This window comes from Notechis scutatus, chromosome 4 (genome assembly GCF_049901735.1).
Source record: "Notechis scutatus isolate UNSWTSFEM ecotype Mainland chromosome 4, rNotScu1.2, whole genome shotgun sequence".
Classification (NCBI taxonomy): domain Eukaryota; kingdom Metazoa; phylum Chordata; class Lepidosauria; order Squamata; family Elapidae; genus Notechis; species Notechis scutatus.
Window position 1 is genome coordinate 131,445,453 of NC_142012.1, and position 16,652 is coordinate 131,462,104.

At 36.9% G+C, this 16,652-nt stretch overlaps 1 protein-coding gene across 2 annotated transcripts in view; it reads right to left on the bottom strand.

Moving 5' to 3' along the window:
* The window catches only part of CROCC2 (ciliary rootlet coiled-coil, rootletin family member 2), a 90,986-nt gene that overhangs the window by 32,594 nt on the left and 41,740 nt on the right, over nt 1–16,652 (bottom strand). For both annotated transcript variants that reach the window (XM_087964972.1, XM_087964973.1), the window contains 4 exons: nt 15,823–15,950; nt 13,752–13,921; nt 11,041–11,220; nt 9,475–9,609 (listed from right to left, as the gene is read on the bottom strand). In XM_087964972.1, coding sequence (XP_087821098.1) covers nt 9,475–9,609; nt 11,041–11,220; nt 13,752–13,921; nt 15,823–15,950 — 613 coding nt within the window. The remainder of the gene's footprint in view (nt 1–9,474; nt 9,610–11,040; nt 11,221–13,751; nt 13,922–15,822; nt 15,951–16,652) is intronic.

A 16,652-nucleotide genomic window follows, 5' to 3' on the forward strand; every position in this document is an offset into this window, starting at 1 on the left:
TAGCGAAGGGGAAAAATGTCCTGATATGTCATGCGACTCTGCTGTGATGACGTGAGTTTGACACCTCTGCTCTAAACCTAAACATTTGCTAACAACTTTCACCAACCAAACTTTGTATGATACTAAAGTCCATACTTTTAATCTTGGTTGAAAGTTTTGTTTTGTTTTTCCTTTCTGGCAATTAATGATTGTATGAAATTGTATTTCATAGTCATCATGTCCCCAAACTGAAATTGAGTGATTAGATCATATATACTACCCTGGCTTAACTCAGCAACACTCTGGTGAAAATATGGGCAACAGAAAACATTTGGATCTACCTAGAGTTATTGTATTATTTGAATATGTTTTGATCTCAAGTAAGCTCAGCAGAAACATAAAGATTGATGAGTTGGTCCTTTGCTGCTACTAAATATCCATAATCCTATACTCAACTTCAAAAATTACATTGTCCAAAAGTTTTGACAAACATTCAAACTATCAGTAGGCTGAATTAATGCCCCTTTTGGTGGGTGAGAAAAGGAGAAATAAAAATACCAATATATTTCCCTACTACAATTCATGCATTGGGTGTTCTTCCTCTTCTATGGCATGGGATCATGTAGCAGAATTGAGACAAGCAACTTAGTCATCTAGTAAAAACTACTAATTGGAACATTTGCATCTTTTATGGGAAATGAATCCCTTGGCAAAAGAGAAAAGGAAGATACTGGAAACTGAAGCCAAGAGGCTGTATGGGAATTGGGAAATGTAAGCAGCAATAGGCTGCTTACAGTCCTACTTTTGCTACGTTTATATGAAACAATGCAAATTTAACTTTAAGGTAAAGAGTAAAGCATCAACATGCAACTTATATTTCCTGAATAACAAAGCAAGGACTATAGAACAGGGGTGTCAAACTGAAGGCTCGTGGGCCCACAGGGTACTTAAACTGTCCCACAGGGCCGGCCTGGAAATAGCAAAGGACTAGCCCACGGTGCCTCTGGCAATCAAAACGGGTCACGGGGGGCACGTGACCCGCTTTTGGCCAGCAGGGTGCTCCAGGAGGCATCCCGTCCTCTTTCCCCCCCCCCGGCCAGCCCATAGAGAAGAACTACAATGCTGATCCGTCCCTAGAAGAAATCCAGTTTGACACCCCTGCTCTAGAACAAGACCAGGGCCAGGATAACCAAAAGAGCAATGTCCTATTAAAACTACATTTTATTTACATTATCATTAATTTAAAAGTAATGAATTCTAAGTTAATTTGGTTAATATGATTTACTTCTCATATATTTAATATTTCCTTTCAATTACATTTTTTAAAAAATTAGTTCAATAATACATTTTAGTGGAATTATGGGGGCTATGATCCAAAAATTGAGATGGGATTGGCATGTGACTTGTAACTAGAGCATCAGTGGCATACAGCACAAATGGAAAACCAGATACCCTTTAGAACTGTTGAACAATTTTTGAGAAACCCCAGTCAGCACAAGTAGCAATGAGGAATTTTGGGAGATATGGTTGACTCTATGAAAACTTTAGAGAAAACTTCTTAAGTAAGACAATTTTGAGTTAGAACCAATTACTCAGAAAAATGTTGGGCTTTCTTTCACTGGATATCAGTTAGGGATATTTTATTATGATCCCACCATTGAGATTAGATTGAATGTTGTATCAAGTATCAAGTTCAACCCAAAGCTAAATGGCCCTTTCCAGTCCTATGTTTCTACCATTGATAGTTTGATCTACCTAGAAGGGAAGAACTGCAAAAACTAATCATTGGTTAGATTTTGAAGTGTACAGCAGTGAAAGCGTATAGCAGTGTAATACAATTCAACACACACTGTACATTATAGTAGGGGTCCCCAACCTCCAGTCTGTGAAAGAAACCGATCCATACAAACAAGCAAAGCCCTAATCATGGGATATAGGCAGCATGCGAAAAATTATACCCCCTCCAGTCCACAGAAAAACACCTCTCCACAGAACTGGTCCCTGGTGCCCAAAAGATTGGGGGGCACTATATTATAGCATTGTAAAAGATGAACTTCCTTCAAACTGAGTTCAACTCCTGGTGACAACCTGAACACATTCAGGCAGTATTCTTGGCAACAGTACAGAAATTGTTTGTTACTGCCCTCTTCCAAGATGTGTTTACCTGTCCAGTCTAGCCTACAGCCCAGGATTCCTTGGAACTCTCCCACTCAAGTTCCAACCAAAGAGAATCTCTGAGTCCAGGCAAGATTAGCTGGTGCTGCTACCTACAGACCCTATAACAGGGGTCTCCAAACTTGGCAACTTTAAGACTTGTGCTGGCTGGAGAATTCTGGGAGTTGAAGTCCGCAAGTCTTAAAGTTGTCAAGTTTGGAGACCGCTGCTTTATAACATAAACAATAAAGATGAATAACACTGGATGTGTAGAAGCAATTTATGCAATAAATGATCAAAACAAAATTCAGGATGGCTCCTGCTAAACCTCTCAGAGCTCAGTAAAAGAAGTATGGCAGCTGAGAGAACAGGTGAAGGCATTTTATTCCTCCCAACCTCTTGCTCTTCAAGACTGCCTCAGGGAACCAGTTCAGCAAGCAGCTGCACTTTCCATCATCTTGGCAGAAGACTCTGCACCACCGTGACTTGTATCGTTTGATCAGAAGGACTGGATTCCCATGGGGAGTTCTGTGGGTGCTTCTGTTGAACTTGAAGTGGCCAATCTATTTTCCTTTGAAGAGAAAGTGATATTTCCCTCCTCCTTCTTCAATTCTATTTCCTCATGGAAGTAAACCGGTAGCCTGACAATAGTAATAAAGGGGGTTTTGGTAGGAAGGATTACTATTTATGTTGCTGATTTCATTCTTGGTTTGTCAATCTGGATCTTATGCATGCCAGACATGCAATGTATTACTGAGTTACTCATCTTTTAATCTGAACTAGTAATAAAAGCACTTTGCATAGTGCTGTTGCATTGTTTTTAGCCTGGAAACGTAAGCTGGGTAGGTTACCACAGTTAGCATACCAAATTAAAGAGCATCAAGGTATTATGTGGCTGGAACATAAAGAGTTCTATCAGTTCTAACAGGAGTCAAGACTGGAAAAGGGAAAGAAGAACTAAGACAGATAGGAGCTGTGTCTTGCCTTATTGGAGCTGATGGCAGGCAGGCAAGACTTAAGGAGATCAAACTGGATCAGGAGGCATGGGCTGCTGGCATAGACAAGGCAGAAATTAGAGGCCAGAAATTGCAATTAGGGTTCTGGTATCATAGCCATCCTGTGATTACTGTACTTAAGGATGGCTTTATCCAGGGGTGGGCTGCTAGGGACTCTCAGGGACTCGGGAGAGCCCCTAGCTAAAATTATGCGGGGCTCAGAGAGCCCCCAATAACCTCAGAAAGACAAGCAGCAAGGGAAAGCTCTTAATAGGCTTAATTGAACTGCTGGGTGTTCAGCCAAGAGCACTTTACACCTCGTAAAAATATTGCAAGCTAGATAAACAATCCACTCAGCACTTGCAAGGGAGAGCCATTGAGAAAATCAGACAATATAGCCACTAGAAACTCCTTGCCCTGCCTCCGAGGGGATTAATTCCCAAATAATAAGAATCATGTAACTCACCAGAAACTCCACTAAGACTCCAAGATCCCTCACACAGTTACTGCTATTAAGCCTGGTTTCACCCAGTCTTTTATTTAAGTATCAAATGCACGAAATAATAAACAACTTTTTAGTATATATCTTTTTTTAGGAAATTAGGGCAAAGAAGCGGCATTGGCCACACCCACCCAGTCACATAACAACCTAGCCATGCCCACCCAATCACATGACCATCCAATCACATGACCATCCAATCACATGACCACCTAGCCATGTCCACCCAGCCACCCAGCGACTTCCACCCAACCAGTCATTACGGCAGAGAGCTCCTTGCTAAAAAATTTGAAGCCCACCCCTGGCTTTGTCTATTGGTGCTGCCATTAGAAACTAGTTAGCCAGCATCTGGAAGACAGTGGCCAGTATGAGGAACAGTGGAAATAGAATGACTATTGCAAAAGTCACAGGCAGAAGACAAAAATGAAGGGATGTATAAACAGTTGCAGCTGCATGAAGGATGAAGCGGGTTGAAGTGTACAGTATCATGGGAAAGTGGGATAAAACATGGAGTTGATTATTTTGTTCCCTGGGTAGAGACAAAAACAATAGTCATCTGGATTGAAAAAAGGGAAGGTGACCAACTTGCTATAAAAGGACTTAGGGATCTATTGGGAATATATTGGCATCACCCTGGGAGACTTCAATTTCTGAACTTTGGGTGGGATTCAGGTATAGTTCAGGATTCATAGCAAGCATGACAGATAATTTCCATAGGTACGGAAAGAAAATTTTGTGTAAAATGCTGAAGGAATAACCACTGGCTATGATAGAAAAGTCTGTGTTAGGCACATAGAGACTTTTGTTTATTGAAACAAAAACCCTTTTGAAAAAAACCCTAATAAACCCAATAAATAATGACCACCCTAATAGCAAATCTAAAGACATGAGTTAAATTTGCCCAGATCTGTCTAAAGGAGAGAAAAGGAAGATTGGGTATTAGAGAGTATTTGTAATGTAGTATTGAATATATTTGTATTGTCTTGTTAATCAATTTGCTTTTTTGATGATATGTCATAAATAGTAGTGCCTTTCTACATATTGAAATTGTATAGAAAAGAGAAGAGGGATGATTACTGAACCAAATTATAGATCATGGACTACAGGGATACAAAGGGTTAAAAATCAAGCAGGTTGGTCTAATGTCTCTGCATTGCTCTTTGTCTAGATGATATTAAACATTCATACTTTCCATATATAAAAAACATTTTTAAAACTATCCACAATAACATACTTTCAATTAGAGTAATTAGTTGTCTAGTACTATAAAACTGGGATAGTTTACTATACATTTTATATCTTACTATCTAAATTTCCACATAATTTTAACTATGTTTACATTGCCTGTCTCTTTTACATCTATCCCTCTGAACCCATACTTTTTAAAAATAAAACATTATTCAAAACATCAGAGATTCTACTGTTTCAACCTGATCAATTCAGGACAATCAGTATATCTGTATTCTGATGAATTCTGGTGTATTATTCCTATATATACTTTGCCTATGCTATCTAAGACTTAGATTCTGTTGCCATGGGCTATATTTAATTTTTCCCTAATGTTTATCTTTTGCCTTATAATAAAAGTCTCTTGCCTACATGGGGAATTGACTTGTGGATACTTAGTGCCACCTAGTGCTATCTAAGAAGCAGCAGTCCGAGACACGGCCCAATCCTGATGATAGGATATAGCCTATATAGGTACATCATCCAAGATTCCTCAAGAACATCAATATTTCCCAATCCTATACCTTCCAGATATGATGGCAATTTATTATCTGCAGCTAATATAGTTAGTCATCCTGACTATAGCTGTTGGAAGGTGTAATCCAATACATCTGGAGGGCAAAACCATTTCCAGAGTTAACCAAGTGGTATAGGCTAAAATAGTTAGAATACATAATAATTCACTTAACAATTACTTAATAATGAGTGTCAGAGGTATTGGCCCCAGGACATTATTGAACACATCTGGCTTTTTCAATCATCCCATTTATAATTGGAAACAACACCCACATCACAGGACTTCTTGGAGGAAATATCACTGATCATTTTGATCCTCTGATTTAGGAGAGTTCAAACTTTTCAACCCTGTGACTTCCAGATGTGTGGAACTATAATTTCCAGAATTCCTGGGCTAACGCAGAGCTGTGATCTCTTGAGAAACTTATTTCAGAGGTAGTTATGTTACCTCAAGTAGTCTGATTATGTGATTAGAGAGCAGGGACATGCTAACTAACTTTGCCTGCTGACTTTTATCCCAGTTTCTATGATCATTACTCTCCCTGTTGCAGAAATAATATCTACAGATGGCTGCAACACTGGTACAGGAATGTTACATGCGAGGCAAGGTTAGCCAGCATATTCCTTGTCATCACCTCATTGCATACATTGCTTCGAATTTTAACTGGGTAAATCTTGAAGCACTTCAAGACTACTGCCAAACTTCTGATCTCTGGATGTGTTTGTAATGCAGCTGCCAGAATTCCTAGCCAGCATACATGTGCATGTTTCTGGGTTTTGTTACTTTGAAAGGGAAATGTTGTTGTTGTTAGTTGCATAGTCATTTCTATTCACCTAGCAAATCTTTTCCACGGACCTAGTATGATGATGATTTTTATTAAGAAAAACAGTTGGCTTCTCTTTGAATAAATCATATAGACCAGTCTTTTAAATGATAGGAAATCAGTAGAAAAGGTAGGAGTAACATCATAGAATGCTCTATTCCTCTGTGTGTGGGGGAAGGGCAGGAAACCCCTGGCAGGCACTGCATTTCCCAGAGTAGAGTAGGATGATTTCTGCTTCCCTTGTTGTGTTTGGAAGGCTGTGTTTTGCCATCTAGGCTGAAGGGAACTCCTCTGGGGGTTCAGAGTGGGGGAGCTCCAGGAAATGAGATGCTCTTGGGCAAGATCTTTTCTTCTGGAGCCAAGAACTTGCTCACTGCTTTGCAAGCCACTCATAAACTTCTCCAAGAGGACGGAGTTTGGACCATGCATGGAACACAGCCATGCGACTTCCAGCTATGAATTGCAACATCCTTACCCTGGGGAGGAGCATCTGGCTTGCATTTGTTACCTCGCCCTTCTCTGTTCCAGCCTCTGTTCCTACTCTGTTTCTGCATGTACTACCTTGCAGAAAATAGCTCACTGAATCAGGTCCAGTCTCAGAAGGATCCCAGTCATCAATGAGTTTAAAGTTGTTTCATAAAGCAAGAAACTGAGGGCTAGAAATAAGATTTCCAGGAAATCACAGCAACAGGGCCAGTTTCTGTCATTCTGCGCTGCTCTAAGCAATTGGGGTGGAGTTACTGTTTACAGTCCTTCAGGGAATGTATTTGTTTTAAAGCTGGCTCTCTGCTGGTTCTCAGTCAATCTTTCCAGCTGAAATGCTTTTCAGATTTGTTCTGGTAGGGTTTCTCACCCTTGTTGTACTGTTTGTTTGCTTTGTCTTAAGAGGCTGTGCTTTGCAAGTTTGTGAATAGATTTCTCTGGAGATACAAGAGGGCTCTGGCTGATATTGCCAATGTGTTTTTATTTAAAAGCAGAATCAAACAATCCCACAAAAGGGCTATTGAAAAAAGGAAAAAACCCAGAGATGTATTATGAGAAACAAAATGTGGAGCCAGGAGAATGGAGCGAAATCAAAGAATGTCTGTGTCAGCATAGTGTCCCTATGTTAGATGTCCCCATGACATCACCAGTATCTACTTATCTCTTTGCACGCTCCTCTACATATTTACAAAAAAGCAAGGTTATTCTGCACTAGTTCTTTCCTTCTGAAAACTTCCTAGAGTTGCTAGTATTTCATTCTCAGTGCTGTGCCACATTAATTTCAAATAATTGGAATTTCAATTAGTTATGTTCCAATGCTTTTTGAGTACATATTTTCTTTTTAAAAAACCTTGATGACATCAGGACCACAAAAATCCATGAATCAATGTTCTTGTCTTAAAGCAAAAGAAAATATTAAAAGCAACCATAAAAACTTTGATTCAAATTAAGGCTACAGAAGTTCAGGAATTACATTAAAAAAATTATCTGCCTGTGCTGTTTAATTTCCATTGGTCAGCTTGAGAATCCTGTCCCCTCTTCTACCCCAGCACATTTTCTTCTATCATTCGCACACCTGGATAGGTTTTTCCCTTGCACACTTCAGCCTTGTAACTAGGAGTCCTTTGGTGGTTTATGTTCTGCCCTGAAAAACTGGTCCCCTTACATCAATCCCACACCTGTGTACCTCATCTATGGAGCAAGAATGGGTGGTCCTCTCCCCATGAATAGCTGTCTTCCCTCAGAGAAGCTCTTGGTATTTTATGACAGTGGGGAATTGGGCAGAGCTATAGTTCTCCAACATTTTGTTTAAGGGAGTGGAGAGATGCTGTATTGGGATAGGGAACTCACCTCCTTGACCATAGAGCTGAGTGTAGTCACCCATTACCACAAAGTGTTGTTTTTGTGCAACTAAATTTCTCATGGTGACTGTTTTCCTTTTCCAAAGGCAAGGGGGGAACATACATGTAATAATTAAAGTTCTAAAATGCACTTCAATATTAAATATTGTTAAAATAATATTTAATATAATTGTATAGTCCTAAATGTATTCAATAGTTCTCATAAGCTGCTGTGTATACACACATATGGCTTATAAACATGTTTTCTTTTCCTTGTTACCCTCATTTATATCAAGATCATGAGAAGGCGCTTCAAATAAGGTACCATTTTTAGTCCATCTGGCTGGGCAGAAGGGTTAAAAAAAAAAAGAGCTGACTTTAGTTTTTGCAAGAACAGTGCCCCCTTATGGCATTATAGATTCCCTAGAAACTATTAGAATATGAATTCTGTGAAGCTTAATCTGTGGTTTTTTTTCTTAATCTCAGTTTATTTATAGCTGGAAATAAACTTTTTATTACAAATGTCAACAAAATAGAGCCCTAAATAAGTGCTGGCATCTTATGATTTTCATGACTGAGAACTGGAGGCAGACACAGGACAATATTAATTCATACATGAAATTTCCAGCTGATGCTCTCCCTTCACTGCTAGCCTGTACTTTTACATATTCTATGTTTTAATTTTCTTTATATGCTTTATTTCTAATTTCATGAAATGTATGCTAATATTTTATACTCCCTAGAGAGCCACTGCATGTCAATAAAAGGCTTAAAATAATGTAACTGTGGTTGAAAACAAAACTTTACAGCAATCTGTCTCAATTTTACACTTTTCTGAAATTTACATTTTTCCACCAATGCATAAGCAAAAGAAAACCTGTCAGATCCCATCCCTTTCTGTGGTTCCTGCTGAGCTGAATATACAGTTCTGTGAATCCAGTAATTTCACAAAATAGGTTTCAAAATTTTAGGTTTTAAGCCTGCATTGTTTTGTTATTTCTGTTAATCTTTTTACCTTTCATTTTAATAACAATACTGAAAAATAAAATGCTTAAGGAACCAACAACATTTTAAATTTGTATTCTTTCTACTTATAAAAGAACTCAAGAATCATTACCATTAGAATTCAGTACAAAAGTAATGAAGTCGGTCGTCAATGCCAACAGAACAAACTTAACAATACAGCAGTAAGAATAAAAATCCAGTTCTTCCATGTAACTGGCAGAACAAAAACATTTTCACCTTTTTTGTGGATGTCCCTTAAGGACCAAAGCAAGCTGGCTTTATTGTGGGAGTTCCATAAAAGGTGACCTTCAAAAGCAAATCCTTCTATCAACTAGACATGAAGGATAAGAAGTTATCTTCTGATCTGCTTGGTCCTAGACCTTCTTTGGCTTGAAAGAGCTGCGAGGTATAAAATTCTGCCCTCAGTGTCACAGAAAAAAATTCATACGTACCTTATCCTGCTCTTGTCGCTTTAGACCGTCAAGCTTCAGCTGTTCCATCTCAGACCTGGTGTATTTCAGCTCTCGTTGTAACTCATTGAGCTTTTCCACAAGGAGATTCTTTTCAGCTTCTTTTTGAGAGACTACCTGAAGATGATGAGAACAGACATCCTCATCAACTTTATCAACTTTACACTGTCCTGACTATATTTTATGACCTTTATTTATTAACAATGTTGATATTATTAACAGATTTTTAAAATAGTATTTGATCTCAGAAACCTAGCAAGGTCTGACCAGTTTAGGATTTAGTTGGAAATTCATCAAGAAGTATCAGAGCTATGAACTAGACTGGGATAATGTAAAACATCATAGAAGGTGGGCATGGGAAACCCCTTTTGTGTTGTTGCCAAGAATGGTACAGGGATGGATTCATCAGGACACCATATTTTTTCAAGGTTACCCTAAAGCAAAATTCTCAGGGATGTTTGTTGGGAGGAACAAAATCACATTTGATGGACAGGAAGCATGGCTATTTTGTTTACTTTTTCCTCTGTAGAAGTACATAGCCTGTCAGTGCTGTAATTCTTTTTGATACCTCTTTGTGTTTACCTCAGTTGCCTTTCTCTGTTGCACAAAACAACGGCTGCTAGCAATTTTCAATTTACACTTAATTCAAGCCATTACAATATGTATTTTGTTTAGTTTGGGCTAAGGTGTTACAGTGATTTGTAACTATGATTTGTAGAGTAGCTTTTTATTTGTTCAACAAAATGTAACTAAAACAAAGCACTAATTGGATAGTATTATATGTCCAGTTCTAGTACCAAACTGCAACAGAGATCTGGCATAGAAGGTCAGCCAGCTGCAATAACTCCCTGGGTCAGGGGTGATTCCCTGGAATGGCACTGGGACCATCTGCTTCCCATTTTATACGAGTAATACTGTCTAGTAAAATTAAATAAATAAATATTGTATTCCCATTAAAACAAGGTTTGTAGCAAATGATACCAGAATAACTCAAGGATACTGAAAGCTATTAGATATTAAGAATGCCTGGATCAGTCTCTTTCAGTTTCTTTTGTGCTTACTCATCAACACGTTTTAACTGTCTTCTATTTCAATCTGCATATTGTTTTTTTTAGAAAAGTATGAAAATTAAATTTTAACATACTTTCCCACAAAACACAGATATTTATTATGTATTTAGTGCTAAAATAAGAATGTTACTTCTTTTTAAAAATGTATGAAAAAGAAAGTAGATCCCAATTTCCTTATTAGCCCAGACAACATGAATCAGGTTTGTTGCCTTAAAAAGATGACCTGAACGAATTATCAAGTTTTCAATTCAGATAATAGAACCAGATGCAATTCTACCACTTCAAGAAATATTTTTTGATGAAAATACCCTTCTTTCTCCTTCTGAATATTACCCAGTGTGGATCATGTTGATAGTCCCTGTTCATTGAGCTCTGAGTAAATTCCTATATGTAATATCCTCGGCGGATAATATTGTGGGAGAGATTGGGAACAAAGTTTCCTTCTGTCTTGTATAACTTTTCAACTGTCTCTCCTCACCTTTTGCTTTTCATTTTCTAGCATGAGGAGGCTTTCATCTCTGCGCTGCTGCAAAGTGAGGATTTCCTCCATGTGCGCCCTCTTCTCATCTTCATACTTGGACACCAGTTCTTCCTTCTCTTGCTGAAGACAGCTGACAGTTTCATCTTTCTCCTCCATCAGTGTCAGACGCAGGATCTCCTAGTATCAGTAGTGTATTGTATTTATCAACTAAAATATTATTGAATTTGGGCACAGTGCAATTAAAATCCTGTCTCCAGATTTTGATCTCATAGAATTTCAGAGTATATAGAAAACAAACTTAAGTAAAGGCATCCCAAAGGTGCTTTTTCACAAGGTAACTGGACTTTGTTTTTCTTTGAAGATGTTTCACTTATCCAAGAATGTTCAGTCATATCTGAAGAAGCTTCTTGGATGAGAAGCAAAACATCTTCAAGGAAAAACAAAGCCCAGTTGCCTTTTGAAAAAGAACCTTTGGGACAACCATGACTTGGATGACTGAGAATCTCCTTAGACATTTAATAAAGGCAATTTAATCATGATTTCAATAAGTCAAATATGGGGGAAGACAACTTTTACTGAATTCATCCTCCTGATCTGCTGTTTAATCCAATGGTGATGTTACTGGAATGGATCGATCAGAAAATTTCTGGGTTTCATTCTTGCTCAGTTTTGGAATGAGGATGCATAAAGCTAGATATGGGAGTTATTTACTTCATAAAGGCACCTTAGTCTTATTAGTAATCTTATAATTGCATTTTACTTGGGTATCATGCAGCTAGAGTTTGCACATATTAGCCCATTTCACAAGATATCAAGAATTGGAATTAAAGACCTCCTTAACATCCTCTATTTCCACACCAGTCATATTTCTGAAATTAAAGCACAAATATTTGCATTGATGAAATTTGTTATTTTGCACTCTCATGGTCTTTGCAAATGGAGTACTGGGCCATGGACTCTTTATTCATGCATGATATGCTTGGAAATAAATTTGACTTGTGATGATGATATTATTGGTGATGTTACTTAGTTGGATAATGAAATGTCTACAAGCACACAAGCAAATTCAGAGAACACCAAGTCTTCACAGTTTAACCCTGAGCTACATATATTCTTTTCTATTCAAATTTTGAATTAAAATATGCAATTTATAAATAATTATTGTTCATGGATATATTAATATAGGTTGCTATCACATTCTTCTTTCCATAGATCTTCTGTGTGGGTCCTTGTATTTTATCATCATAATAACTTTATAGTATAGGTTAAAATAAGTTGACTTGCAACTACCGTAATAACCTGAACTCAGTCGCTGAACTTCATTGCTAGAGAGAGAAGATCCATGTTTAAAGATCAAACTTTTGCATAATACATTCTATTCTAATTCTGTATTTTTAGTAATACAGTTACTTTCATGATTTATTAAAAAAGTATTAGAGAATCTTGAATGTATAGAGATATCTAGTGTATCTTCTATAGTTGCTGGGATGCTGGAAACAATTTGTTGGTTTGCAAGATAATCTCTAGATTGGAGACCCTAGTTTTGAATAGAATAGCACAAGCACACCTTGTATAAAACTGGGCTTTAGTTGCACCTGTGGCATAATGCTCAAAATGTGCACAAGCTGGCAATATATCCTTACTATAATTAAGAATGCTGCATGTTTTATGGGGGAACTAAATTGGTCACCTAGTCTACTCTTTTTAAAAATATTATTAAAAAGCATTACATTAAAAGGCTTGAACATAAGAGAATATATGTGGAAATTCATGCTGGTCTATGTTTAGCTACATCAGCTTATGGTTTATTAATCAAGTTTATATGTTCTTTAGCTTGTCATTCCAAAAACCAGCAACTAGACCTGGAGATTTATAATCTAATATTCATAAGAAAAATGTCAGTCAAAGCTTGTTAATTATGGTATTTCTCTACTATCCTGGATTTCTTACTAATCTTGGAGCTTTTATGTTTAAAACTACTGGTATAAGGCTGGGGAAGGGAAGCATCAACTCAAAAGGCATCTCATCTCACAATCATCCTTCTCAAAAACATATGATTGTGATGTAAACTAGGTTGAAACTAATTCCTCACAGCAGACAAATACAATTATATAATTTTCTCCAACAATTTACTTAAGATAAATATATTAGGAACTCCTAAATAATGAGAGTCGAATAGACAAAGAGAATTTATCACATTTGCATCAAAGTGGATAGTGCTCTTTGATTTTATTTTGTCCATTTAATGGTAATCCTAAATTGTTTACATTAACTCCATGGCAAAATATTACAGTAGATACTACTGTCAGAAAGTTTGAGATGATCAGTATCCTCATAATGTGTTTGTACCTAGCAAGGAGCATGATCTCATAGCAGGTATGCATGTAAATTCTCAAAATTCTTTTATTAGTTAAATTATAGTAATGAGGCAAATGTATTCTTATAAATCCAACATTTGTTCTTATAGCTCCTTAAACAATATTTTAATGGATTCTGATGAAATAGGTTGTGGTTGATTAAAAATCATATAATTATAAATACATTAATTTTTGCCACATGTTGGTTTGCTGCTTTTATTCCAAACACAGCTACCAACTGTGGAACTTGATATGTATATTAGAACTGATTTTAGGGAGGCAGGGACTATTTGATACCAATCATTACAAATTGATCAAGGACTATTTAATTCTTGGACCTGCATCACTGACCTTCTCTTTCCTAAGAGTCCCAAGGTCCTCTTCAAAAGCTTGCTTTTGATGTTTCATAGACAACTGACACTCTTCTTCTGTTTGAGTCAACTGGTGCTTTAACTTCTCTATCTCTTTTCTCAAGGTATTCTCTTGAAGCTCAAGTTCTTGCCGAACCTTTCCTAATTCCGCTGTGAAAGAAAACAAGCTCTATTTAGAAGAGATTCTTAGGTATTTTCCAATATACAGAATGTTGAAAAAGATTTCAATCATACCAGACTTCACCATTGTCTTTTAATTCACTGATATTATTCCTCCAAAAGATAATAATCCCATTCTCTATTTTTTATTAATATCATTTTTAAATATTGTTTGCTCTTACATGTTTTGTGTATCTGCTTTTGAATTTGATTATAGCCACTGATAACCAACTTGCTAAGACTGCCAGAGAGCCAGAATAAAATAGAGAAAACTACCAATAAACCCAGGCCAACGGTCAGCCCAATTCAGCATTATCTGTCATAGAATGAACTACCAAATGCATTCAAGAGCCCCAGAAACATGCATATAAGGGTCAAAGCCATTTTCTGCTTTCCAGAAGTTGATATTTCAAAGAACTGTTATTCAGAAGGTAACATAGAGTTCGCTATGAGATTAAAATATACCCCATTGATTTTATTAAAAAATATGTTGATTTCAATAAACATTGAAAATAAAAACCAATAAAAGAACAAGAGTAACAGATACAAAGCACAAAAGAAAAAAAGATCACCTACTTTCCAATTAAAAAATAAATAAATCTATTTATAATCTGGAGCAGATAGGCATCACTGTCACATATGCAAGCCTTGCATATTTGAATATGCAACACTGTTGTCCAAAAAGTAATTTGTTGACAGGTGCAATCTGGAGATCAGATGTGACTAGAATAGTCTTTCATTAAAAATTCTTCATTTCTTCAAGACACTGAGTTGCTGTGTTTTTCAACCAATATTATCTCTCACAAATATAGGTGATCCAAAAGAAGGATGTACTTTAGTTTTTCAATATCTTGCTGCAACAATACTGATTTTCTAATGTTGCAGAATCTGATGTTCTGAGAAAAATGAACCATAAAACTAATATTAATTATTGAAGACTGTTAAGTATTTGTCCTAATTCTTGGAACATTTTCTTTGCTTTTGATCAAAATGAATAATGAAATTGGCACTGCATCTGGAAAATGCAAGTTTGATTATAGATTTTCCAACACCATTTAGAAAAAAAGTTATAGCTACTTTAAAAAATTGAACTAGTATCTTTTCTGTTCAAATAATGTGACTGTTAATTAAAAAGCACCAGAACAACTAGTAATTAATTGCAGACTGAATATGAATTAGCAGTGTGATGTGGTAGCAGAAAAACTTCACTTGGGAAACCAATTTACTGGAAACTAGACAGCTAGCTTGGTAATAATACCTGTGAAAAAATTACTAATTGAAAATGAATCTGTGGTGTGATGTTGCGGCAACATATATCATCTCACAACTCATCTAACTGTTCACTCCTAAATCCAACTTAAAGACATTGTAAAAACTTTGGTATCAAAACAGTTTTTTTGAAGACTTCACTTTGCATGTGATTCTAGCATGAAAATGTTTATTTTGCTCTCTATTTTCTGTGTTTTCACTAGTTATTATGAGAATGCTAACAACCAACCATGTTAGGCATAATCTTAACACAAACATTTTTAAAAAGTTGCCTGGCACACAGTGGATTTAAAATACCCAGCTAAAATACCCAGAATTGGACAAAAAATGTACCTCTTATGAAATATTATCACTCAGTGAAAATGGGTGCAATGCAGACTAGCCTCCTTGTGGTGCACCATGGGCAATGTGACTTTGTTGTGGCTAAATTGTCTACACATTCTGGCTGCTGGACCTCCCAAGGACCTCCCAGGAAGAAGAAACAGCATGAGAACCAAAAATAAAAACAACAGCTAATGCTGTATTCTGGTACGCCACATAAAATAAACTCAGTGAAAAAACTCAGACTTGCTGAATTTTTTTTAATCCAAATGAATTGTTGAATCAGATTGTGCATACTGTACCTTGAAGGGCCTTCCTAGAAAGACCAATGCCTTGATTTTCTCCTTCTAATTGTTCCTTGCGGGCCTCAAGTTGAGCGGTCAGCTCTTGTGCCTCAAAAAGGCTGGTTTCCAGGGATTCCTTCTCCATTCTAAAAGCACATTAGGATATAATCAGTGCCAATCAATTAGGCTGTCTTCACCTTGAATCTGCAGATACCCACAAAGCAATGATTTTAAAAAGAGGCTATTGTTCAGCTAGTACTTACAAGTAGTCCTCAACTTACAACAATTTGTTTAGCAACTGTTTGAAGTTACAACAACACTGAAAAAAGTGAGTTATGACCATTTTTCACACTTGTGATGGTTGCAGAATCCCCATGGTTATGTGATCAATATTTGGGGGCTTGGCAACAAGTATGTATTTATGACAGTTTCATTGTCCCGGAATCCTGTGATCATCACTTGTAACCTTCCCAGCCAGCTTGTGGTCATGAATTGAGGGCTACCTGTACATACATGCTTGTTGGCACTGGTAATACAACCCACCATAGGATCTGACACCACTCACTCATGTGAAATCCAGAAGGCAAGATGTCTCCACTGTATTCGTGGGAAAAGATAGTCTGAGAACCATAAACATTAGTTTTTGTTTTTGTAGAAGATGCAGGATATCAGTGCAAAAATAAAGTCACCCACAAATTGAACCCAACTCCTGTAATTACATGGGTGCATCCTGAAGTTTTCTAAGCAGTAGTACCAATATAATTTGCCATTGCTTTCTTTCAAGATTTTTTTCTTACTTCCCAGTTTATAGTCCCTTATAATCCCAGGCTTCTTTGATGTTCTCTCAT